This window comes from Trachurus japonicus, chromosome 10 (assembly GCF_045865225.1).
Source record: "Trachurus japonicus isolate A0001 chromosome 10, Traja_1.0".
In the NCBI taxonomy this organism is placed as follows: Eukaryota; Metazoa; Chordata; class Actinopteri; order Carangiformes; family Carangidae; genus Trachurus; species Trachurus japonicus.
In genome coordinates, this window is record NC_140916.1 from 15,219,534 (window position 1) to 15,244,314 (window position 24,781).

Below are 24,781 nucleotides of genomic sequence, written 5' to 3' on the forward strand. Positions count from 1 at the left end.
GGAAAATGTGTTTACTGCTGCTACAAAATCTCCATAACAACTAAATTTATGCTGCAAAACAACAAGGTGCCACAGATACCTCAGCTCCATCTACAAAGATAACAGCAGCACTGAAAATACCTTTGGTGCTCATCGCATTCTTCTTTCATGTCAAGACAAAACTAAAAGTGAACAGCGTTTTTTTTCAAAGTCTTTATTGAAGACAACAGATACTGAATTCAAGTGAGTTCGCCGCCTTTGTTCTTCCCACTTTCACAACGCCGTTCCACTTGGCAGAGACGCAGCCAGCAATCCCAACAGAAGTCTGTGCCAGCATCTGAAATTGAGTTGACACAAAAAAACAGCTGTTTACACATCAACACTTTGATTTTGCAGTGATAAAAATCAATTGTACCACAACACAGTTACTTTTAATATTTTGTAGATAACATTATATAACATTCCCTCATGATACCTTTACAATTTGATAGTTCAAAAAAGTAGAGTCAAGAGATAGTTACTCTGGTTAAATACCTGCAGTGGTGCACTGTGGCTTCACTGGTCCAACAACTTCACGACACAATTCAGGCATGTACAAGGCCAGTTGCTTTGGAGGGATGTTCATCCTGCAATTAGAACATAATATTAACAAATTGCCCTCGTCTTAATCATGTATTTATAAAATATCTGAAAATGATATTGTAGTCCTTGGTCCAACAGTGAATTCGCTTCATTGATTGGTTCCAGTTTGGCAGCGAGGACGGTGGTGTTCTTCCAGAGGTCTCCATTGTTTGAATTGGCATGCTTGTTGAAAAGGTTTCGATACTGAGAAAACGACTCTTAATTTAAAAAACGGCTTTTAATTTTGTTAACCGATAAAAACGTGTTACAAATAACTAGACATATTTCAGCTATGGTTCAAAAATGCGCTGTTGCCAATCAGGGTACTGGGGTTGGATGATTGGTTAGGCAAAAAAAAAGTTTTGTGGGCTCAGTTGGCAAAATGGCTGTTAACGATTTCATTCTTGAAAAGAGACGAAATGTCTTGGGATGTTGCTGCACTTTTGACAATTTTAGCTGATGAAAACCGACTACAATGAAAAAGGCTCACTCAGTCGACCTCCTCTTTTTTCTTTTGTCCTCTGAGGCAAAAGTTGTCTTGAATATCACCCTTTTGAGTGGAGATTGCAATACAGGACAATGAGAAACTCATTTACAGATGAGAAACAAAGAGGTTTGCTTTGCTTACCAGCTGTTGACTAGCGGTCGAGTTGCATTTGGTTGTTGTTGCCTTTGGTTTTGTCGTTGAATGCCATCAAATGGCTCTAGGGTGATGGATCCATTTCCAAGGAAACTACATTGGAACATTTTGACAGTAACATTTGCCTGACCCTTGAAAACAGTAGCGTCCAGTTGGAAGTACATTCTTCATTCTCAAAACAAGAATGAACTCAAGTCACTCTGCTATTCATACAGCAGAGCTGTACAGACAACTTTGTAAAGGAGATCATGTTGTTACTTAACATTCATGTTACTGTCGCTGATCTTGTTTTGAAAATCGATGAGCAGTGGTCAAGAACAACTAAAAGCTTTATTAGAGTAGGAAAGCCAGACTTATAGGGCATTGCAGAATCCAACAGCACTGAATGTACAAAAACTAACACTCACGTGGTAACTGTACTGTTACATGAGCAAGAGAAATACTAAAAAAAACAAAACAAAAAACTTTTACACATAAAAAAAACTGGGATAGTCAAGATACAATTCAAAGCTTCATATTCCACAGATTTAGACATGGCTAATTTGTCTTGTCAGATTTCTTCCAAAACACGTGTTGTGTGCACGGAGACTAACGTTTGATTTACTGTGATTTCCAAGTCCAGTTCAGTATCTGCTGCGAGCCATTCCTCTATCGACTCGATTGCCTCCGCGGCCACCTCGTGGCCCTCCGCGACTTGAGCTGCTGTATGAATCGCGAGGAGGGTAGCCTCTCTCGACAGGGGGAGCTGGGCCCCTCTCCTGCCTGCTCATTCGCTCACCACGGCTAGGTGGATACGGGTCACTCCGACTGCTGGGGTAACTGTCACGACTGCCATAGCCATCCCGGGAACTGCTGCCATAGTCATCGTAACGACTGCTTCCACTGCTTCCACCATAGGATGGTGGGGGGCCCCGTGAGGGTGGGGCGCTGCGAGAGTTACCTGCAGGGTCAATGGGTCAGGTAATTGGCAAGGTATAATTTTTAGACATTTTCTTGCACCGTGAAGTGCTCATTTTTTTGCCAATAGAATTACCGTAATTCTGTGACAAACAGATTTACTAATGGACGACATGTATAAATGTCCCATCGTGTTATTATTCTTAAATTTAACATGGATATTTAGTTGGTACGGGCAGTAATATTTCCAAGCACAGGGAATAAGTGGGCAGTGTCACCCATTTCAGCATGCCATTGATCTGAGAAGCCATTTTCCTTTTAGAGATCCAAGAGTTAGAATTGCGGGTTAAGGACGAGGTTTTCAGGTTGTCTTGATGGTTTTGTGAAGGTTACTCCTTGAGGGAGTGCTTTGCTAGGCAACACATACTGAGTGGTCAACAGATGCTTCCAAGGACTTTTTTGGGTTCCTTATTGTTGCAAACTCTCTGGGGCACTTTAAGATTCTGCATTATTTCTGCACGATGTTGCCACAAATACTGAATCTCGTGATGAATGCAGCGGTAACAGGGACTGTGATATGAGGTCACGGCTGTTGAAAATAATTTTGCTTTGAAGTTGAGATGCCAATGGTTATACATTTCTTGTAGCATGAACAAATGGCACTAGTAGTCAGGAATGCGGCAAAGGGAAAGGAAAAAAATCTTAACGAGAACGCTGCCTGCAACTGTTGTTTCCACTGGGGAGGGAAACTGCTGCTTGCTGTGACAGGAGATTGCGGAAAGCAATGCTATGATTTGGTTGGTTATTTGTGCAGCTCTTCTTTGTGCCACGGTGCTTATCTTTTGTTGTCATTACACTAGTGGAATCATGTCTTACCATAACCATCATATGAATCTCGGTAGGAGCCACCGCTTGGACGGTCCATGTAGCTTCTGGGTTCCCGGCCTCCCCCATAACCATCACGATCACTACATAATAGCATGATGTGTTAGTATATGCCACCTTGTCTTGACATCATTTAACCTTTCAGATCAACTAAGACACATACCTATATCCTCTTGACATTGAGCCATAGTCATCCCTGGAACTGGAATTGGAGTACTCTCTGTACGAGTAATCTCTTGGAGGGGGGCCATAGTCCCTTGAATCTCTGGAGTTATAATCCCGACTCGAGTAGCTGTGAAACATATACCACAAATTAGCCGCAGAGCTGTGACTACAGCTTATTTAGATATGAGATGCAGTAGAGAATTATGAAAAAAAATCTCCACAAATGCAATAGCTTTTTCAAATAGTTTAATAGGACTGTATAATGTGACCAAGTCCTAGAAATCCTACCTGTCCTTTGAGCTGTAATGGTCATCTCTTGGTGATGGGTAATCGTCTCTCCTGGACATCATGGAGTCTCTGCGTGGAGGAGGGGGACCATAGGGATCCCTGTCCCTTGACATGGGGGCTAGAATACACAAAACGGCTTATTATTTACCATACAAAACTCTGTGACACAAGCAGCCCATCTAGGTGCAAGACAATGGGTGAAGTTTTGAGAAAATCAAAACTTCTTTGTACATTTAAATTAAGTCGGGTAGAAAAAGAAATAATGTCCTCACACGTACGCCTGCTCATAGGACCAGACGGGGCAGACCTCTTGGGTGGGGGGCCTCCATTACGTACTGGGGGGCCTCTCTTCATTGGAGGAGGGCCTCTGGATGACATCCCTTTGAAAAACGGCTCTGAACTCCCTGAATTTTCATAGTAATCTTTCCAAAGACAAGAAATGCAAATGTTTACACAACCAAGCTCAAAAGAAAAACTACAAATCATGCATTAATTACGCTGTTGAAGTTATTATACATATTAACAATTTTGTGTTTATAAGTGAAAATTTTACCTCTGGATGGTGGGCCCCTCATACCACCAGGACCTCCCCTGGAACCACGGGGGCCTCTAGGTGGACCACGACTGCGAGAGTGCATAGGTGGAGGTCCTCGCCTGCCACCACTCTCAAACTGAGGCTTTGTAGCTTGTTCCACTTTGATAGGCTTACCGTCAAGAGACTGCAGTAGACAAAACAAAATGTATATTATAATTTCAACTACAGCTTTTAAAGACTGTGACTGATTTAAAGACACTACCAACCTTTCCATTCATCTCACGGGCCGCATCCTTAGCATCTGCTGGACTTTCAAAAGTCACAAAGGCAAATCCTCTTGATTTGTTAGTTTCACGATCCTTCATCAAAAGAACTGAAATGAAGAAAGTAGCAGAGAGCTGAGCATCAGCACTTGGTTTACTCTGATTATATCAGTATATGACAATGGTACGCCAATGAGCTAATTAACAACAAAGTGAGATGTACACAAGCATGCTTTCACTACTGTAACTTCAAAGAGGCGTTGCCTGCCCAGATAGGTTTGCTTTGCTTAAATTTCAACTTATAGTAATCAATCATTTTCAATATTGGTAGCTAAAATAGGATTCAGGTGAAATTATGCAATCAGCTAACAATTTCACAGATTTTTAAAGATTGACTTCAAAAGTGGGCTCTAGGAAAACTCATCTCTCATGTAGCCTTTGAGTGCCTAAACAAATGCAGCAAAATTAGGGGCACACAAATGAGAAAAACACTGATCAACTTCGGTTATACTTATTCGACTCTTGTATCTTCGACGTGTAATTTTGTAACATTATACCGTTTATCCAGAGTTGACTGCGATGACAGAATATCATGACCAACAACAGCTCGATTCTCACCTTCTACAATCCTGCCATATTTGCTGAAGTATTGCTCCAAGGCCTTCTCGGTGGTCTCCGTGTTCAGCCCACCGATGAAGAGCTTCCCCGGTCGGTCTGCCTCTGCCATGCTGCGAAAAACACACATCCATCAAAACAAAAGGAAGTTCGGTTAAAGTATCTAGAAATTCGCGCGCTGGAAATGCATGCAACGCTGTACTTGTCCCTCGGTATCCAGACATTAATGTGGTTATTATTACCTTACTGCTGGCCAAAGTCTTAGGGCTGTTGAATGCGCAAAATGGCGATAAACGTGCCAGTGGCTGTGGTTTGTTACTTGGCTAACGCTAGCTAGCAAGTGATCCGACAACGAAGCAAATTGAGCTTAACTTAAGATGCTAACGCTACTTTTAAAAAGCACACACACAACAACAGTAAAGTGCAGTTTGTGCTGAACACAACGCAAGCTGCTGGCGGCTACCTATCTCTACTACGCCGCAGCTCTGAGTAAATACGGTGAACAACGGCTGCAGCTCTCCCGCCCCTTGCCTCCTTCTTCTTCCGCTACGTTTCCGGTTGAACAGAGGCGCCTCGCGGAGAAACACTGCCACCCATAGGTCGAAACGCGCCAATCAGGATTCATGACCATAGTGCAGAGGTGTCAACTCTTTTTAGTTCAGGGGCCAAATTAAGTGCAATTTGATCTCAAGTGGGCCAGACTGGTAAAATAATAGCATAATATCCTATACATAATAAGAACTCTAAACTTTTCACTTACATAAAGTGTTTGGACTGAAACACGGGTCTGTCAGTCCCTCTGCTCTGCTCTGAGCCGAAGAGAAAACATTTATCGTATCCTACAGTTTTTATCCAATGAGGAGAGAGAACGGCATGCAGGGCTGTGTGTGCAGCCAAGGGACGCCATGAATGTGGTGACGTCGGGACGAGGACTGTTATGGTGCGTTCAAGGCAACTCGTAACTCGTGTTTTTCCGACCTGTGAAGTTGTACCAGTTCGATCTGGTGCGACTTCACGGGTCAGAAGTTACGAGTGGCCGTTATAGTGACTTTCACCGGTAAAACAGGTCGGAAAAACACGAGTGGGTTGCCTGGAACGCTACAAAGTCGTAAGTTGTGACTTGAAGCTGTAATTTACGGTTTCAAAAGCCTGCCTCGAACGCAGCATTAGCCAAAACGACCGGATCGCTTACTTCTGCTTTAAGTGCAATTTTATCTCAAGTGGGCCAGACTGGTAAAATAATAGCATAATATCCTATAGATAATAAGAACTCTAAACTTTTCTCTTTGTTTTAGTGCAAAGAAGCACATTATTAAGATGTTTACATTAAGGATATCCTATTACAAAACATATTATGACCAACCTGAAATTTCTTGAGAAAAATACATGCAATTTCAACAACATAATGCCTCTTCTGTCTTCTATGGGTTTTTTACTTCTGGTAAATTCATCCCGCGGGCTGGATTAGACCCTCTGGCGGGCCGGTTTTGGCCCCCGGGCCACATGTTTGACACCTCTGCCATAGTGGGAGCAAATTTAAAACGTTTACCCAAATTATATAGAAGACCATTCTGACATTTTATAAAGCACGAAATACTCTGCTATAAATTGAATGTGTGTTTGTTTCCACAACTTTAATTGGCTTTATGCACAGCTCCACTACTTCCTGAACTTTAGCCAGCTATGTCCTGTTTTACATTATTGGACAAACTGATTAATCCAGGTGTGTCTGACCATTGTTGTGAGGTCGTCAGACACACCTGGATTAATCAGTTTGTCCAATAATGCAAAACAGAAAATGGAGGAGGAGCTGGCTAAAGTTCAGGAAGTAGAGGAGCTGTGCATAAAGCCTAAATAGGCTGTAGCTACTTCTGTATTTCATTTTTAAAAGGCGAAATTGTTAGACATGAGACGAGTCCTCTACTTCAGTGGCTATCGACTTTTATTAAACCTTATTAAACCTAACTAAGTGGAATGTTGCAAAAGTAAAAATGTGATTACATATTCATTTTCCTTCATTTCAGTGAGATTGGTTTGCTGGGTGGCTTTCAGCTTGACCAGTTTAGCCTGGTACCAGCAACCCATACTTTCTTATTACAGAGTCTTCATAATCATCATTTTGATTGAAGAGTGCAGTATCAAGCCACTGTGAGAATGGGATGGTAGATTTACAATAAGTTTTACAATTTTAATTTAACATTTACTATAAGTAAATAGTAAAGACCTGAGGATAACCTGCTGGAACATGAACATACGCAGCACTTTATTTAGTTGGAGCTAAGATTAACAACTTGTTGAGTAGCCTAGTTACTTATTAACAAAGTTTAAGGCTAAAAGTGTCATCTTCAACTGTTTTCCTCAATGATTAACATTTTGTTTGTAGGTCACTGGAGTCCAAATACAATCCAGACACTTAACTGTAATAAAGTTAAATGTGCAGTATACTGAAGCATTAACTCCTGCTTGCAAAAATTGACCTGGCCAATGTATCACAGACCTGTGACACATAAGTAACACAAAATGCAGTACAGACATGCCAAATTGGGTATGGAGACACAATTTCTCCACAGTTTGTCCACCACAGAGCCTTGACAAGTAGGCCTATAATGTCTTGGTTACACGTACATCTTTAAAATATATTTGCATCAACCTTATTGTTGATGTTTAAATACCTTGTTATATGATTTATACCAATAGACAGCTTATCCGGAAACTATAAATTCCGTAATTGGATGTACAGTATTACTGAGCATAGGTCCTCTGCTTTCACAGTTGATGCAATGCTGCCCTCCACTGGGTAGCGATTAAGCAAATTTGCATTATTGTCGGAAGTCAAAATTCAAGTAGGCTAACCTTTCAAGAATAGGTCACAGGCACCACTGGCTCTACTTGTTCACTCATTGGGATATCTGTCCACTCCATACAAAAGTTGGGGCATCCCTGGGCAACTGACAAAGTTTGCTTATTTCTGAGGTGAAAAGAAGTAGATACAAAGCAAAAAGAAAACAAAAAAAAAATCTTCATAAAGGAGAACCTTTTATCTCATGAACTTTACAAATCAATAACCGTATATTTCTCTTCAATTCATTGCCAAGGTGTGCCCACTACTTGTGCATGCAAATGAATGTTGCGTTTCCTGTTTTCCAACCTGCTTTATCCACCCCTTACAAAGATCTCTAAAATTAGCCAGTATAATCTCAAGGTAATTAATTACCCGCCCCCGCTCTTTTTATTTATTTTTTCCTATAGCTGTTTAAATTTTGTACTACCACTATGCACCAATATTTATTTCTTAGTTTGTGCAATGTCACGTAAAGTATTTGTTTTAAGAAGAAAATGAAAGTGCCTATGGAAGAATAGATAGGCAACGTCAGTGTTACTTCCATGGTGTCAAGTATGTCAGAGTCAAACCTGTGTCAAACACGGCATCCGATTGTATACCTTTCAAAGTAAAACTATTGTCGCGGTAGATGTGTCTGAGTTTTTAATGTAATCATATATAATCGTATTCATACTATATTTGTATACATAATGCCTTAAAATGACATGTGTGTGTGTGAAAATACACAGCTATACACGCATACATTGTGCACAGTAAACAGATTAATTAGTATGGTATTTTATTCTGTAAGTAAAAGTTTTAACTTCCGGTTAGAATCTTGTGGTTGAGTTGGACGTCTGTGACGCTGGCAGGTCATCTTAGCCACCGCGTCCCAAGTAGACGGACCTAGCCAACCGTGGAAAGCTAGTATACATTTTCTCCCGCTATATAGAATAATAATCTCCTTTTACGCAACTATACACAATATTGGAAGAACTGTGTCCGCGAGAAAATGAAGAGGCGGATACACCTCGGTTTTGTGCTGGTTTATACGTTGGTCTCGTATTTCTTTTCGTGCTCGGCGTTTTATCTTCCGGGTTTAGCCCCAGTGAGTTTTTGTGAAGACAGCACAGCAGGAGATGATTGTCAGGTATGGAGAAATAATAAAACTCATAAATCTTGCCCAACATAGTGGACATTGTGCTGAAATTGTAATAAGCACGTTTATGAGTTTGTCAGCTATTTAAATCTTGCTAGCAAGCCTGTGCTCACCGTAGGCCCCGGCTACTACCTGGAACCGGAACACTGGAGTAATACTCCGATGTGCCTCTATCATAATTGTTTTGTTTTCGCGCTGGCTGACATTGCTACGGCTATTTTTTTATTTACGCTGTATAAACATGCATTTATGCTTTCTGATGTGGTGGTTTCTCCACCAGCATAGCATCAAAGCTTTAGCACATGACTACAGATTGAAATGTCAGCTTTTGGCCTGATGACTCCCCGGGCACCCGTTGCCAAGGTTTTCTGGCAGGTTTTACCCATCGATAAAAGTTTGTGAAACAAATGTAGACTGATAAACAAACTGTTTTTGCTGCTTAACAGTCAGAGATCCAGCTGTTCGTCAATCGCTTAGACTCAGTGGAGTCAGTCCTTCCTTATGAATATGACGTGTAAGTATTATTTAGTTCTTGTTTTATGCAAAATTTGTAATGTATGCATATATTTACTAGGTTTTTTATTATCCCCTCATTTTGTGTCCATCTGCAAATGTGTTAAAGGTTTGACTTTTGCCAAGATGTCGCAGAAAAGAGGCCTTCTGAGAACCTTGGACAGGTGCTGTTTGGTGAACGAATTGCATCTTCCCCATACAAGGTGTGTTATTTGCATATTGAAACATATATGGCACACTGTAGTATATTAACCATGTTTGGTAAATGTACTCTATTTATGTAACATGATTCTTGTCTACCTTTTACAGTTTAACTTTAAACAAGACGAGAAATGCAAAGCAGTGTGCACGAAGCAATACAAGAAAAGCAGCAAGGACGATGCCACCAAACTGGATTTTCTCAAAATGGGGATGCAGTTGAACTACCAGCACCACTGGTTTGTAAATTCAACATTGCATTGTACTGACATTCCTTTCTTGTGAATTGAAATTCATCTGATTGAGATAGATAAATAATGGGGAGTAATAATTAAAATTCAGTCATGAGTCTCCTAAGCAGGGACAAAACCCGAACCCCTCTGGCCTGCGAGATGAGACCGCAGTGAGTGAGTGTATTTAGGTTTCCTTCTTTTATTTTGTCTTCAGGATCGTTGACAACATGCCAGTGACATGGTGCTACGATGTGGAAGATGGTCAGAAGTACTGCAACCCAGGCTTCCCCATTGGCTGCCTTGTTACCCCAGATGGCAGACCCAAAGATGCTTGTGTCATCAACGTGAGTTATTTCTGTCTTTTAGTCTTTTAAGTCTTCTGTCTTGACAAAGCGGTTCTTGTTCTCTGTAACGGTTGATCCCTTAACTCATTGAGTGCCAACCACGTAATTTCTCGTTTTTCGTTCCCATGCGTTGAGTGCCAAAAACGAAATTTTTCGTTTTTTGCTTTTTTTTTAAATTATGAAAATAGACACTTTAATACACATTATATGTAAATTTGGGGACTCTACGACGAGGAGAACTGAAATAGATCTCCCCAAAGTCCTCCCGCGGTAAAATCTGATGGTCTCTGGACCAAAGCAGACCGGCACCACCGACCCGTACCACAGACGGACCGCGACCACCGGCGGGACCGGTGTTCGCGAGCCGCTGTGGCCGGCAGAGCCTCACGTTCCGCGGCGAGAGGCTGTGACACGGCACGGTGCGTCTGTGTTATTGCTGTTTAGTGGCGCCCCCCCCGCCCCCGATGGTGGTTTTGTGAATAGAACAACAATTGTTGTGTATATTTATCTGATACGAGCCCTTTGATCCAGAAATGCGAGTGTCTGAAGAGCGACAGACACAAACAGCGCACCTTTCATAAAAGACGCTCTATCTCCTTTTCTAGAAAAAAAGGAGGGATTTTGGTGAAACCCAGCCATGTTTAGCTTGACTTTTCTCAGGAACGGAGGCACGTAGAAACAAACGGTTTGTGGCCATTTGAAGGATAAAGTTAAACCTTTCAAATGAGCTACAGTATGTGTTGGTGGCAATAATATAGAATACACTATGGCTCTAAAATAAAAAGTCAAATATGGTCTAATTTGCCGGTACACTTGACTAAAACTTTGGAAAGGAGCGCGGCACTCAATGAGTTAAGTAAAGATGAGGTCACTAGCAAAGTAGGAAGTTTATCAGCATCTGTTAATGAGTTTGTTTTTTGTTTTTTTCAGTCTGAATTTAACAAGAAGAACACGTTTTACGTCTTCAACCATGTGGACATCAAGATCACTTACCACAGTGGAGAAACAGAAGGATGGAGAGGAGCCCGGCTGGTCGCTGCCACTCTGGAGCCAAAGAGGTAAATGTTGGTTCATAGCAGATACTGTTGATGTGATCTCACAATCCATGTTTAATCTACCTCAACATGCTGCAGCTGAATGACTGAATGATCTGACCTGAAGTATTTTGTGTGTTTTGTGCACATCAGTATCAAGCATCCAGATGAAAAAAATCCAAACTGTGAGGGGACCGCCCCAATGGAGGTCCCTGCGACGTTTGATAACGATGTCTCAATTGTGTACACCTACTCTGTCTCATTTGGGGTAGGCTTTATGACCAACTGTATTACTTAACAAATTCTATGTTATTAATGCGTGACCTTTTCTGTGAGAAATACTTTATATGGGCACTGCTTTACCAACATATTTGCTTCCTTTTAACAGGAAAACAATTTAATCAAGTGGGCCAGCAGGTGGGACTACATCCTGGTGTCCATGCCCCACACCAACATCCAGTGGTTCAGGTCTGTGGACATTTTTCACATTGTGCACCATTGAAATACTCTCTCCCTAAAGCCACATCTGTGGTTCTTGATGCTTGTTAGCCAATCCTGTTTTATGTCTTGATCGTCTGTGTTTTTATTTCCAGTATTATGAACTCCCTGGTCATCGTCCTCTTCCTATCGGGCATGGTTGCCATGATCATGCTGAGAACCCTGCACAAGGACATCGCCAGATACAACCAGGTTGATCAGGTAAAAGCATTTTCTTGCACTGCCGAATCTGATTAACATCCTTGAAGATGCATTTGTAAGAAATAAAACAAAATGGATTATACCCCTAAGGTTACAGATTGTCTTTGGCCAGATGACCATGCATTACTCAGTTTATGACTTTGGGATTTAAAAGGTTGTTTATTCTCTGTTTTTTTCTTTCCCCACACAGTGGATGATAACATTTTTTAAAACTTAACTGAAAATCAGAAATATTAGATGCTGGGGACTTCATTAGACATCGTTTACTGGTTATGTTTTTTTATCCCATTTATATGGCTGTTGCTCTGCAGGTAGACAGCCCACCTAACACTCTGTCCACTGGTCCCAGAATTGCAAATATATATATATATATATACATATTGTGTTACATTTCACAGGCAGACTTGATAAAGATTCCAACGACCAAGGAAAAATTCCCTCTGCCCTATGTAAGCTTATCGAAAACCATTTTGAACAAGAATGTTTGTGGTTCCTGAATCTGGTGTTTGGGTGTGGCACATAGCATAAAATGCAAAATGTGGTGCGGATATATATATATTTTTAAAAACATTACAGAATTCAAGGAAGGACCTTTGTACCTTTTACACCAAAATTTTACAGCCTTTGGTCAATGAGTTTTCCCAGTCTTCACCTTATTTTGCTTTGCTAGCAGGTGTGAGATTATGAGGTTGTTCACTGATTGGTGGTTGGTTAATCTTTTAGCATTTACAAATGTTAAGTAGTTCCTTAATTGTGCTTCTGTCTTCCTTCTTAGGAGGATGCTCAGGAGGAGTCTGGGTGGAAGCAGGTGCATGGGGATGTCTTCCGTCCCCCGAGGAAAGGCATGTTGTTGTCTGTGTTCCTCGGACAGGGCACCCAGATCTTCATCATGACCTTCATCACACTCTGTAAGAACTGTTTTACATAAGGCTGTGATATGGAATACAGGTCACATTTTCTTTCCTGTACTTCCTTTATTGTCATTGTATGAACACACAACAAAATTAGGAGTGCAACTTCAATACATGCATACATACAACCATTCATCATAAATAATACATAGAATAGACTAAAATCAGTCAGTCTAAAGTGCAATTGATAGGCAGCAGTTAGAGAGACTGAGAATTTAAAGCAGCGATGACTCGTTTCTCTCAATCTGGTTGTTCATGCTCTGGGAGTCCTGGAGCGTGTGTGTGAGGGCAGCAGCTCCAACAGTCCGTGACCAGGGTGTGTGGAGTCTTTTATGATGTGATTTGCTCTCCTGAGGATGCAGGTGGTGGCGATGTACTTGTACTGCAGTTGTGTGTGCAACTTGTTGTGAATTGTCTCAGAAATTATGACTTTATTATTGAAATCCAAAATACTGATATTGAATATATTGGGCAGTTTTGTATATTAAATATTTGCAAATGGATGTGTGAAAATAATAAGATAATGCAAGTTAAATCTCAGCTCCAATACCCAAAACAAACCTCCTCATGTCTTTTCCTGTACACTACTGTCAGACTAAGAGCTGTGGGATTAAAAGCTGTCTTTGCATTGATGTTTCAGTACTTACTCTGCAGTAGTGCTGGTATGTCTGAATAAGTCAACTGATGATTGTTTGTCCACTGCAGTCCTGGCCTGCCTTGGTTTCCTGTCACCAGCCAACAGAGGGGCTCTCATGACGTGTGCTGTGGTCCTCTGGGTTCTGTTGGGAACACCTGCCGGCTACGTGTCTGCACGCCTCTATAAAAGTAAGAGTCCAGGGAAAACCTGACTGCAAAGTTAATGTCAGGCTTAAAGGTGTACAGAAAAGAAAACTGAATTTGAGCCCACTCTGGATCATAAAATTAATGTGATAACTCATCTTTCAGACGATGTAGGCCAAACTTTGTGCAAAATTCTATTTTTGAGTAAATCCGGGCTGAAAGTGTGTTTTTTTTTTTTCGCATTGGATAATGCAGGCGCACGGATTATTCGTCAGCCTGTACACGATTCATAAACCACTGATATTGGATCCGTCATCCGTCATTCAAACGTCTGAGACACGCACACACACACGGAGCTCGGGCTCGCCCCAAGCTTTGAATATCCCGCCCGCTCGATAACGACCAATCAAATTCGTTTTCCTCACTCGGGTAAACTCGTGTTGCAGCTCGTGACAACTCGGCGCGACAAACAGGACAAACGGCCATTTCTGTACACCTTTAAAGGGATAGTTCACCCAAAATTGAAATTACACTCATTATCTACTCACCCTCATGTCGACTAAGGGCTGGGAGAAGTTTTCTGTGGCTTCTCTGAGTTACAGGAGGTCTCGGCGTAGCAGTGCATGTCCATATAACGGTTGCAAATGGATAGCAACTGTCTTCGTAACAAAAAGGCACACCAAAAAACATCCAAATGCCTCCATGCTGCTCGTATGTAATGTCCGTCTTGTATTGAAGCCCTGAAATGCGAAATTGTCCCGAAAAAAATTAACTAAGTCTATATTTCAAGCTTGTTTTGTAGCAGAAGCTTCTCGAAGCTCCTCTTCCCAGTTCGTCCAAATTGGACGAACCGGGAAGAGGAGCTTCCGCTACAAACAAGCTTGAAAAAAATTTTTCGGGACAATTTCGCATTTCAGGGCTTCAATACAAGACGGACATTACATACGAGCAGCATGGAGGTATTTGAATGTTTTTTGGTGTGTCTTTTTGTTACGAAGACAGTTGGTATCCATTTGCAACCGTTATATGGACATGCACTGCTACGCCGAGACCCCCTGTAACTCAGAGAAGCCACGGATAACTCTGAAACTTCTCCCAGCCCTTAGTCGACATGAGGGTGAGTAGATAATGAGTGAAATTTCAATTTTGGGTGAACTATCCCTTTAACAGTTGGCACAGATTTTATTTAAAAAAAAATATTTTCATAATCTCTCTTTTTATTTTCAGCTTTTGGAGGTGAAAAGTGGAAGACAAATGTCTTGCTGACAGCACTCTTGTGCCCAGGGTAGGATCAGTGCTACATTAGTGTCCGTTTTGTACTTCTCTGCACTTCATTTCTGTCTCATGCCCCGTGCACAATGCTAGTATCCTCTCATGTATTCTGTTTCTGTGTGTCATTGTCCTTTGTCCATCTCCCTTTCCTAGCATTGTGTTTGCTGACTTTTTCCTGATGAACCTGATCCTCTGGGTGGAGGGCTCCTCAGCTGCAATCCCCTTTGGCACTCTGGTGGCCATTTTGGCGCTGTGGTTTGGAATCTCAGTGCCCCTTACCTTTGTTGGGGCCTACTTTGGATTTAAGAAACCTGTGAGCTAAACCCTTTAAGTTCATTTATTTGTCTAGTTTGAAATAACTGATTTCAGATGCCATGTCATGTCTGTCTCTCTGGAATGTAATAATGTACCATAATCTCACCTGTGCAGGCAATTGAGCAACCAGTGCGAACAAACCAGATCCCCCGTCAGATTCCTGAGCAGTCTTTCTTTACGAAGCCAATCCCTGGTATTGTGATGGGTGGAATCTTGCCCTTTGGCTGCATCTTCATCCAGCTCTTTTTCATCCTCAACAGCATTTGGTAGGGGGACAGGAATGCTGCTATTCCTGCTTATCATGAATGACAGATTAGCTTTACACAGGACTTTGCACTTTACCTCATGTTATTTTCTTTAGGTTTATACATATGTATATGTTTTTGTTTTAGGTCTCATCAGATGTACTACATGTTTGGCTTCCTGTTCCTGGTTTTCATCATTCTGCTCATCACCTGCTCTGAGGCCACAGTCCTGCTCTGCTACTTCCACCTATGTGCTGAGGTACCTGGATTTTCAAAAGATGTGGTCTCTTTCATTATAAACTTAATATTTATAAAGTTTAAAAGTTAAATTAAAAACAATGAATAAAATTAATAGTATACACTGTGCTAAGAGTAATGTGAGATGGTCATCCATCATATCACCTGAAATAGAAAAGATCATTTCAAAAGCATCTTCTTGATCTTGGCCCTCAATATCTTACATACATCCCCATCAAAAATGTGTAAATCTATAGTATTTTTGGATAGAATGAAAGATTAGACTAAAGTATCGGCATCAGTGAGGCTTCTTTATGCCTAATTTTCTCTCCTGGTCCAGAATTTGATCGGTCTTCATGTGCTGGATTCTACCATGTCATCTCTTGTCTTGTGTCCAGGACTACCACTGGTGGTGGCGTTCCTTCCTGACCAGCGGCTTCACAGCAGTCTATCTGTTCATCTATGCTGTGCATTACTTCTTCTCAAAACTGCAAATAATTGGAGCGGCCAGCACCTTCCTCTACTTCGGATATACTATGATTATGGTCCTCATCTTCTTCCTCTTCACAGGTGAGGCTTTAGCCCTATTTATACAGAGAGGCCACTACACTGACATTGTGTTGTTATCGAAGCCAATGCAAACAAAACTGGTGACACTGTGTGATGTAGTTTGCATGCCCGAATTCCAGCGTCCAAGGTGCGACCTATAACAGAGTGTGTAACTCTGCCACTGAGGTAGAGGATGAACAATAGTGTCTTCCCACTCCCTCACCACTACATTCTGTGTTTGTACTTTGTACAGAATGGGGAGGGCGGGGTAAAGTCCCAACTGCCCTGCCTTGAATTGCAAATAGGGGACATTGTTTTAATATCCCTGTCTTGCCAGCTATTATAATATATATATAATATTGTGATTTCCTGCTTGTCTGGACACATTGCAAAACTTACCTGAATATCATATTATTATTATTATTACTTATTTGGGAGCTTTCAAATCACAAATGATCATCTATCTATACACATTAAAAAATTATCCTTAAAATGCAGTGAAGAAGCTCAGCTAACTCGCTCTGAATTGCCCTGTCAGAATGGGGTGTGTACATTTACAGGTGTGAATGGTATTGTTTGTCCAGTGATTATCTAGTAACAGCAAATGTCAATTCTACAGCAGAGTGAAGCTTCAGGATCTCCATCCTGTTTCTCTGACATACTATAGTGCACCAGGAGGAAGTAACTTCACTATTGTGCAACAACTGTTTGCTTGTCTTTTAATGAAAAACCAAGCCGCGGCCTTCTTACGTCTGCACTAGCAGTACAAAAGCACCGTGTCAAATGAAACTAAAGAGCATTTATGTGCATGGGTCCCATTTGAGCATAATTTATAAGTCTGTTTGAAGATAAATGAAATTAGGGAGACTTTGTGAAATGAAACTAGAATGTTTAAAGTCCCTCTAGGTCAGATCTAGTTTTGGAGACTTATTTGGGTCAGTTCTACTGTCTATGGTTTGATATGACAAGCCTGAGACTAGCTTTATTTATTTATTTATTTATTTCCTTCCTTGTTCTACAGATCAAAAGATACAGGCTCCACATTCATTTTTTGTGATGGATGATAAATCTATATGCCCTCAGGAATACTGACCACTGTTATTTAGACGACTTTTCTGTGCTTGCACTTTAAATCCAGCTGTGTGGCACCGGTCTGTGTAGCTCACACAGCATCACACGGCCAGGATGAACAGAACACTGTTGCCGGTTTCGTCTCCATGTGAAATAACACAAAGACTGACACTTGTTGACATGGTAACAGCACTCTCTGACCCTGTCCAGCTCTCCTGCACACCCACTCAGATGAGAGTAGTGATGTGTGTGAAAAGAGGATAATACACAGGGCCTGATAACCAGCAAATACACGCTGAGTCTCTATGTCTCCCAGAAACGAGGCTCACCACGATGTCACAATGATGACATACTTTCTGGTGCTATGCTGTCATGAGGCCAGATTAATAATAAAAAAAAAAGCTAGCCTGTAGCCTTGCTTGTCACTGCTGTACTGTTTGACACTATCTTAAGACAGAGTTGTAAGTACCAGGGGGACAAGATGTCAAAAGATTATCACCAAGAAATAATCCAAGGATTCAAGGAAAAGATTATCAGTTTGCCTCCCTGCTTCCAGTTTTAATCTAAATAATCCTAATCTCTCATTTCCCATTTTTAAAAGTTTTTATTTTGTTGTCTGCCTTTTTTTTTTTTTCACCTCATTGCAACTTTGATCATAACTTAATTCAGGATTGGGCTGCATGGCCCCCATTGAGCAGTCAGATAGAACTTTTATACCCAGATGATATGATCCAGGATTTTGACCAATCCTGTTTCTCAACATCGGTGGAGCTCAGAGAAATATGCTCTTCTCTATGACAAAATTAAACACTGGTGCTGTTTCTTTTACAACACTGTGGAGATTGCAGTCAAAGGTTCTTTTTCAAGCTTCTGGTGGATGAAATGTGGCTGTACCGTTGGACACTTGGGTTATTTTTTGCTCGTGTCTCTGAAGTGATTCAATTCTGGACCCTGTGGCCAATGATTAATTTTGCACCTTATTCATATGTGTTCTAAGCAGATTCCCCAAAACAGCTAGCCTAGTTCTGCGTATCCTTTCTTGATTTCTGTGTTATATTTAATCTTATAGCACTTATTAAATCGTTCCTCTAACCTTCCTCTTTCTTTTCTTCTCAGGTACAATTGGCTTCTTCGCCTGCTTCTGGTTTGTAAATAAGATCTACAGTGTGGTCAAGGTGGACTAGAGGACTGGTGGAAAGACTGACTCCTTGCTGTCGCAGCACTGGCCTCCTCAGTGCTGGCGGTGTGATAAAGTGGTCTAAGTGGACCTGAATTGAAAACATCATCTACAATAGAAAGACCTGAAGAGCAAAGCCCGTCCTCTTTTGTGCTTTAAACATATGTTGCTATTGTTTTCTTTTTTAAAATATATATAATTTGTGTTCACTGTTGACCAGTAATATGAGTGGCGCCTTGAAAAATCATTGGGGGGGGGGCGGGAAGTGTTCCAGTGATCTAATGAGCAGTTTCCTTTGGTGGGTTTAACAAGAAAAGCTGAAATATTATTATTTTAAGTCTCTAAAGGTAAAATGTTCTGTATTTGTTTTCTTTTATATTATGTCTAAATGTTGTTTTTCATCTATTACTTGTATTGTAATGATGAAAACCATTGTGTACATATACTGTACAGAGCGAGCGAGTGAGAGAATGCTACTTTAAGATTGTCACCTTTATGAAATTTTTCGTTCTTCTTTCTTTTTTGAAGTAAAGGTGGGCTGTAAATCCTTACAAATATCAGCTTGTATTGTAGTTCAGAAAAAATATAAAACACTGACATTGCTATGATACATGTCCATTTTCTTGCATTTGACGGCTACACTTACGTTTGAATAACAAAGCTCTCTCTTGGTTAAGAAGCACATCTGTATCATAGACGAATATGCTGCAGCTACAGTGTGTTGCACATTAAGGGCAATCTCTCAGTGACATGTCTAATATGTTTGGCCACAGGACAGATCCTCACATACCCATCATAACGCAGACCTTGCATTTACACATACAATACATATGCACCATTGAGATGCACCATTTTAGATTTTAATAAACAGTTTGCTGAACTGTAACAACATAAAACACTGCTGTCTTTTGCTTCGAGCAGTGTGGAGTCATCACCCAAGGTGATAACGTTTTTACAAAATAAATGCAGTTAATCCAAGATGAAGGCCATGTTCTTTTCTTTGAGCCCTTAGGAAAGCACACATCAACATTTTATACACTCAGCCATGGTCCTCACAACTCATGTTGGACCTGAAGCTTTAGTTTCCAGTTGCTACCTTTACTTAAGTGTAGTTGGCTGAAACCAGAACTCTGAGCATACTTAGAAAAATGGCCCTGTAATTATGAGTACCATTGCAAGAACTCTCCAACAGTTCATGAGTTAATGCAGACAACATGCAGCTTTCATGGCCACATCTTATTCTCCCTCTTCAGTCCCACTTTCCACAGATTGTATATATAATGGCTTTTGAGTTTGTACGCAGATTAGCCCCAGTTATGTAAACTCAGGAGCAAGAACTGGAACGTTTTAAATATTTCCGTCAAAATGTTGATGAATTTCTTAAAACCTTTTAATTGACTTTTGAAAATGTTGAACTTTGCCCCAAAGAAAACACCTCAAATTATTCCGTTTCATCTCAGGCAAGTTGGTGATGTTTTTTAAGACAATTCAAAAATGAAAATAATCCAAATATCATTAGAGTTAGATGACATTTTCTTGTCACATCTAAAGTCTGACATTGATTGATTATGACCATCAAACACCTCCATCACACCTAAGATCAACTGAGTGTTTGTTTGCTATAAAAAATCAAACTGAAATGTAACATAACACACATATTACATATAATTCACTTTTATTTAAACAACAGACATCTTTAGTTGAATAATTCTAACAGAAATAATACAAAAGCACAATCGAAATCACAAAATTATGTCATTTTAAAGCACTTGAAAACATTATTTTCTCTCACTTGATGATAGATTGTATGACATACTGTACTGTGTTGCTTTGTCTCTACAGAGAAACATTGTGGCAAACTTATTATGCAAGTTTGATTGTCAGTCATAATACTGCTCCACTGTGGATTTCCAATCACCTGTTGAATATACCAGAGCTCAAATCCAAACTAACTCCAGGCAATTCTGAGGAACTGTGAATCGTTTCCTAATCACAGTCTAATAATAATTCATAATAATATTGTAATAATACATCATAATCTTATTCTTTGTAATAATAAAACAGTAACACCCTGGATTATTCTGCTAAGTATGGTGACATGCAAATACTGTACTGCGATTCTTGCTGCAGTGGCCCAGGTTTACATCCAACCCAAGGCCCTTTATTCCATAACATCCTCTCTCCCTCCCTGACTCTCCTGTCTCCCTCATCCCCCTCTGCAATTGTTATGCAACGCTTTTCATTTCAAAAGTCACATTCAGGGATTTAACAACAAGTCCCAGCCAGGTTCATAACTTTTTTGTGTCACTTGGAAACACTTCTGTCGCATTGTGTGAATTTACAGGTCATGTGCTAGCAAATTTAAGATTTCCAGCACGGGTCTTTGCATGTGTTTTCTTAAACTGCATTGTGTTGAGCCCTCGGGGCCACCGTACTGTGGGAATATGAAAACTAAATGACTGAACACGCTTTTCAAATAATGCGCATGATGTTGTGATGCATCTATGACATCCTTTGGCAACCCACCATCTACCCAATGAACTCCATGAATTATCTTTCCATGAGATGAGTCATGGTGGTCATATAACACTTAGATAACTACTTATCCTCTGCATGGCTTTAAGCAGGCCATTCAATATACTGCTACCTTTACAAATCTACAAGTGTACAGTCGATATATAAGAAATCTGTTTTCAATACGTTATATAATGCAGTCTATGTTAAAGAGCTTGTGCAAGGAGTTATCTTTTGAGCCTGCTCTCAACACATTGTACTTTTTTCAACAAAAATACTGTGCTTCCTCAAGGAAAGGCTGACATTACAAAGGCAGCAAATACTGAGTCCGAATATACAGTGGCACTGATTTAAGATGCTAAATGTCACCTCAATTGAACTAAAGTGAAAGGAAACAAGACTAAACTTGACTGCGTGGCCCTCCCTCTCAGGGAAAGGGAGTCACCAACCCCTTGTTTGTTTTGTAATTTACAGGCACAATGAATCACTAATCTACCCATTTACTCAAAAGGCGCTTTGAGATTCAAGAATAGTTACTGCGACGTGGACATAAACACACTTATGTTCACTTGCTCGACAAGATTCAACAACAGAGACTGGCGGCGCTACACGTTTTTCCACAAGCATACCCTGAGTTCATTAGATGCAGGCCAAGCTTGCTTGCACTAACACAAGGACAGTAGCCTACATCCTCTGCCCTCTGGCAGGATCACACAGAATACAAGTTACACACACACAAACACACTAAAAGTTTAAAGGAGATAGAGTCATTGCGCAGATACTGCAATTAAATACCTTATCAAAGACATCTATGGTCCAGAATTAAAGCAAAGTGTTCAGAACACCTACCACCTTGATTCCACCTATTTCTGTCTCTACATCGCAAGTCTAGATAGAAAAAAAACAACAACAACAAAAAACAGTGTCACTTATATAGACTTGCAGACAAAGACAAAGAAATCCAAATTAAAATGTTGTTTCTAGTTTCACTATAAGTTTGGTCCTTCTGCCTGTTTTATGTAACAGTAGCTTGTACAGTAATTGCATACATTTAAAATAGTAGGTTTGTAGAGACAAAACATGAGAATCATTACACAAACTTTAATCTATGTGGGGCATGTGGTTTACATATAAAACCCCCTGTTTCACAAGATCTGACCTAATGAAAATCATTATCTATAAATTCTTTCACAAAGCAGATTCTATTATGAATTTATAATACAACAATAAATGGTTCAAGGAGATATTATCTGACCTTGAGTTAATCAGGCTGATGGAAATATTGAAAAGATTGTTATGGTGGTGATTAAGTGCCACTACATTGCAACTTCAGAATGAATGACCCTGTTGTAAAAAAGGCATATTAGCATATGTGTGAACACACTGTATGACAATCTCTGTGAGTAAGACCCAGCGTGGTCTATGTGATGAATCCTCAAGGCAGTTCATGAGCTCTGTTTGCTGTGGACCGTGAGCTCCCTCTCTGAGCTGATGCTGGTGGACGTGGTCTCCTTACGGCTGTCCCTTGACTTCCTCTCAAAAGTGGGAGTGGAGGATGTTGTGCATTCTTCCCAAGTCCGCAGAGGGAGAACTCGAGCAGCCAGGCTGGGCAGGTGAGGGTGGGCGCCTGAGCGTCCCTCTGTAGTTGTGAAGCAGCTCTCCACAGCAGAGCTCTGGCCTGGACGACGACCCTGTTTGCAGAACAGCCCACACAGCAAAGCAAGGAATTCCTTCCTCACACTGCGGTGCATGTAGCCATAAATGTACGGGTGTAGGCAGCACTGTAAAAAAAAGAGCACAAGGGCAAGGGAAGACAACCAGGGGGGGACTGCTGCTCTAGTGCTCATAGATATTGTGTTCAGTATGCTGTAAGGCCCCATGCTGAGGATATATGAGGCCATGATCACAAAAACTACACGAGCTGCCTTGCAGTGGTAGTGGAAGCGTCTGTGCCTCACTCGAACAGGGTATCCTCTGGCAGAGCACGGCCCATCTGGTGAACTCGCCTGCTGGGCCTGGGGCTGCCGCTGTGGGCTGCCGGGTCCCTGGAAGTCCTGTGGGCAGGGCTGGGAGTAGGCTTGCGTTTGTATGGGATGCACCAGAGCGTTCTGCCTCCGGGCCGCCCTGAACACCATCCAGTAACATCCGAGCATGATGAGCACAGGCAGCCAGAAGGAAAAGGTGGACACCACAGCAGAGTAGGACAAGCTAGAGGACCACACCACTGAGCACACGTTGTGATGGCGGTCGAAGTCAATGGCCCCCCAGCCGTACAGGGGAGGCGTGCTCTGCAGGAAGCTGAGCACCCACGTGCAGATGATCAGGTTGGTGCCCAGGTGAGGGGTCATTCGGGTGGGATACGACAGAGGGTGGATGATGGCAAGGTAGCGATCCACAGAAACAACTATAATGGTGTTGACCCCGGCAAATGCAAAAAGGTGCATGAGCACCACCAGGGCCTGACACAGTCGGGCATCCAGGGGCCACACGCCTGGTACCGTTGCCGCGATGGCAAAGGGCATGACTAAGATGGTCTGGAGAAGGTCTGCCAGGAGCAGGTTGAGGACAAAGCGGTTGGCCACGTGAAGCAGCTGAGGCTTCCTCTGGAACACCAGGAGAACCACCACATTCCCAAACAAGGACACACACACAATGAGAGATATGAGCACCACTTTCACCACGCAGTTAGTCGTGGACGACCAGACCGGGTCCTGACCAGAGTCGGTGAAACCTTGCTCCCAGGGAACATCTGTAAAATTTGTGTCCATACCGGTTGCATGAGAGCTTTGCATTGTTGGTCCAACAGCAGGGGGCAGGGAGGGCATGCGCACCTCACGTCCACCACCAGAGTCAGGTTAGTCCCATCATGACCAGTGGGGCGACCGGAGAGAAAACCACCTCTTTGATTTTCAGTAGAGCTTGTTGTAGCTGGTGTTTCTTGATCAAGTGGATCTCAGGTGCAACAATTCACAATGCCTCTCAAAGCATCCCTCGCCTAAACATGGCATGTCATCCATAACACGAAGGAAGAAGAAACAGTAGAGCAGACTCACCCAGGAGTATAGATTGTAATGCTGGAGACTATCAACACCGATTCACTGCTCATCGTGATGGGTGATTAATCCCTGATCGTCTCACCCACCGAACAGGCCTTAGATATTATTCTTGCAGCCCGCATCTGCTCAATGGAAAAAACAGAGAGGGGGGATTTGTCTGGCGACAGTCGCCTATAGATGCCACCGTACGCGCGTCGACATCAACTGTGAATGTCCAGACAGCGGCAAATATCTCGGATTACTAATCTGAAAACGATGTCTAATACCTCGGCGTGATCGGTGATGTGATGGTTTGCTGGAGGATGCTCACTTACTCCCCCGCGCTCCGTTTTCTTTTTTTGCATCGCTTTGCTCCCATTTCAGCCTCGGCTCCAGTCAATGGCAGCGATGGGGGCTTTCACGGCTCAGCTAACACATACGCTGCGTGTCTTCACCCAGCGGGGGTCTCTCATCCAGACGAGCATATCTCTCCTTCGCTGCTCTTTTTCGGATTTCATGGCAGATGATCAAACATTTATTATTTTTTTTATCAGCTGTGATTCCTCCACTAACAGACTTTAGGCTACTTACGGTCGGGTCCTGTCTCCGAGCTGTCTTAATATAGAAAAAAAAGAGGCAAGGACACCTGCACTGAAATCTCCCTGAGCTGGAGCTTGTCACCAGCCCCCACCACCACCACCACCACCTACACCTCCCTCACTCCGTTTTCCCCTTTTGTTGTGAATGTGCAAGTGCGTTTCAACATCCACACTTTTCCTACATGGA

At 41.7% G+C, this 24,781-nt stretch overlaps 3 protein-coding genes and 1 long non-coding RNA gene across 8 annotated transcripts; 1 reads left to right on the forward strand and 3 right to left on the reverse strand.

Moving 5' to 3' along the window:
* Positions 1-177: 177 nt before the first annotated feature.
* LOC146979572 (uncharacterized) lies at positions 178-1,453 on the reverse strand. The gene is made up of 3 exons (XR_015036886.1): positions 1,229-1,453; positions 514-605; positions 178-316 (listed from the first exon to the last, which is right to left on the reverse strand). It is a non-coding gene; the product is annotated as an uncharacterized LOC146979572 (long non-coding RNA).
* Positions 1,454-1,551: 98 nt separating this feature from the next.
* Positions 1,552-5,385, reverse strand: rbmx (RNA binding motif protein X-linked). Of its 4 annotated transcripts, none has more exons than XM_085789490.1 (9): positions 5,131-5,385; positions 4,892-5,001; positions 4,277-4,383; positions 4,029-4,194; positions 3,754-3,897; positions 3,476-3,593; positions 3,186-3,314; positions 3,014-3,105; positions 1,552-2,180 (listed from the first exon to the last, which is right to left on the reverse strand). In XM_085789490.1, exons 2-9 carry the CDS (start codon positions 4,998-5,000, stop codon positions 1,864-1,866), a joined length of 1,182 nt encoding a protein of 393 aa, XP_085645616.1. In that variant the 5' UTR covers position 5,001; positions 5,131-5,385; the 3' UTR covers positions 1,552-1,863. The 4 variants fall into 4 exon arrangements, with proteins under 4 accessions (XP_085645616.1, XP_085645615.1, XP_085645614.1 ...); XM_085789489.1 differs by having other exon boundaries at positions 3,748-3,897; XM_085789488.1 differs by lacking the exon at positions 5,131-5,385 and having other exon boundaries at positions 4,892-5,036.
* Positions 5,386-8,579: 3,194 nt separating this feature from the next.
* Positions 8,580-19,424, forward strand: tm9sf5 (transmembrane 9 superfamily protein member 5). 2 transcript variants are annotated; one of them, XM_085789492.1, is made up of 18 exons: positions 8,580-8,859; positions 9,315-9,382; positions 9,491-9,584; positions 9,691-9,818; positions 10,027-10,156; positions 11,087-11,214; positions 11,344-11,458; positions 11,579-11,658; positions 11,784-11,889; positions 12,288-12,338; positions 12,665-12,797; positions 13,506-13,625; positions 14,808-14,865; positions 15,006-15,165; positions 15,282-15,433; positions 15,560-15,671; positions 16,048-16,219; positions 18,386-19,424. In XM_085789492.1, exons 1-18 carry the CDS (start codon positions 8,722-8,724, stop codon positions 18,451-18,453), a joined length of 2,013 nt encoding a protein of 670 aa, XP_085645618.1. In that variant the 5' UTR covers positions 8,580-8,721; the 3' UTR covers positions 18,454-19,424. The 2 variants fall into 2 exon arrangements, with proteins under 2 accessions (XP_085645618.1, XP_085645619.1); XM_085789493.1 differs by lacking the exon at positions 12,288-12,338.
* A 1,127-nt stretch (positions 19,425-20,551) lies between these two features.
* On the reverse strand, positions 20,552-24,678 carry gpr101 (G protein-coupled receptor 101). The gene has a single exon (XM_085789491.1). The coding sequence runs from the start codon at positions 23,783-23,785 to the stop codon at positions 22,406-22,408; it is 1,380 nt and encodes a 459-aa protein (XP_085645617.1). The 5' UTR covers positions 23,786-24,678; the 3' UTR covers positions 20,552-22,405.
* Positions 24,679-24,781: the final 103 nt, after the last annotated feature.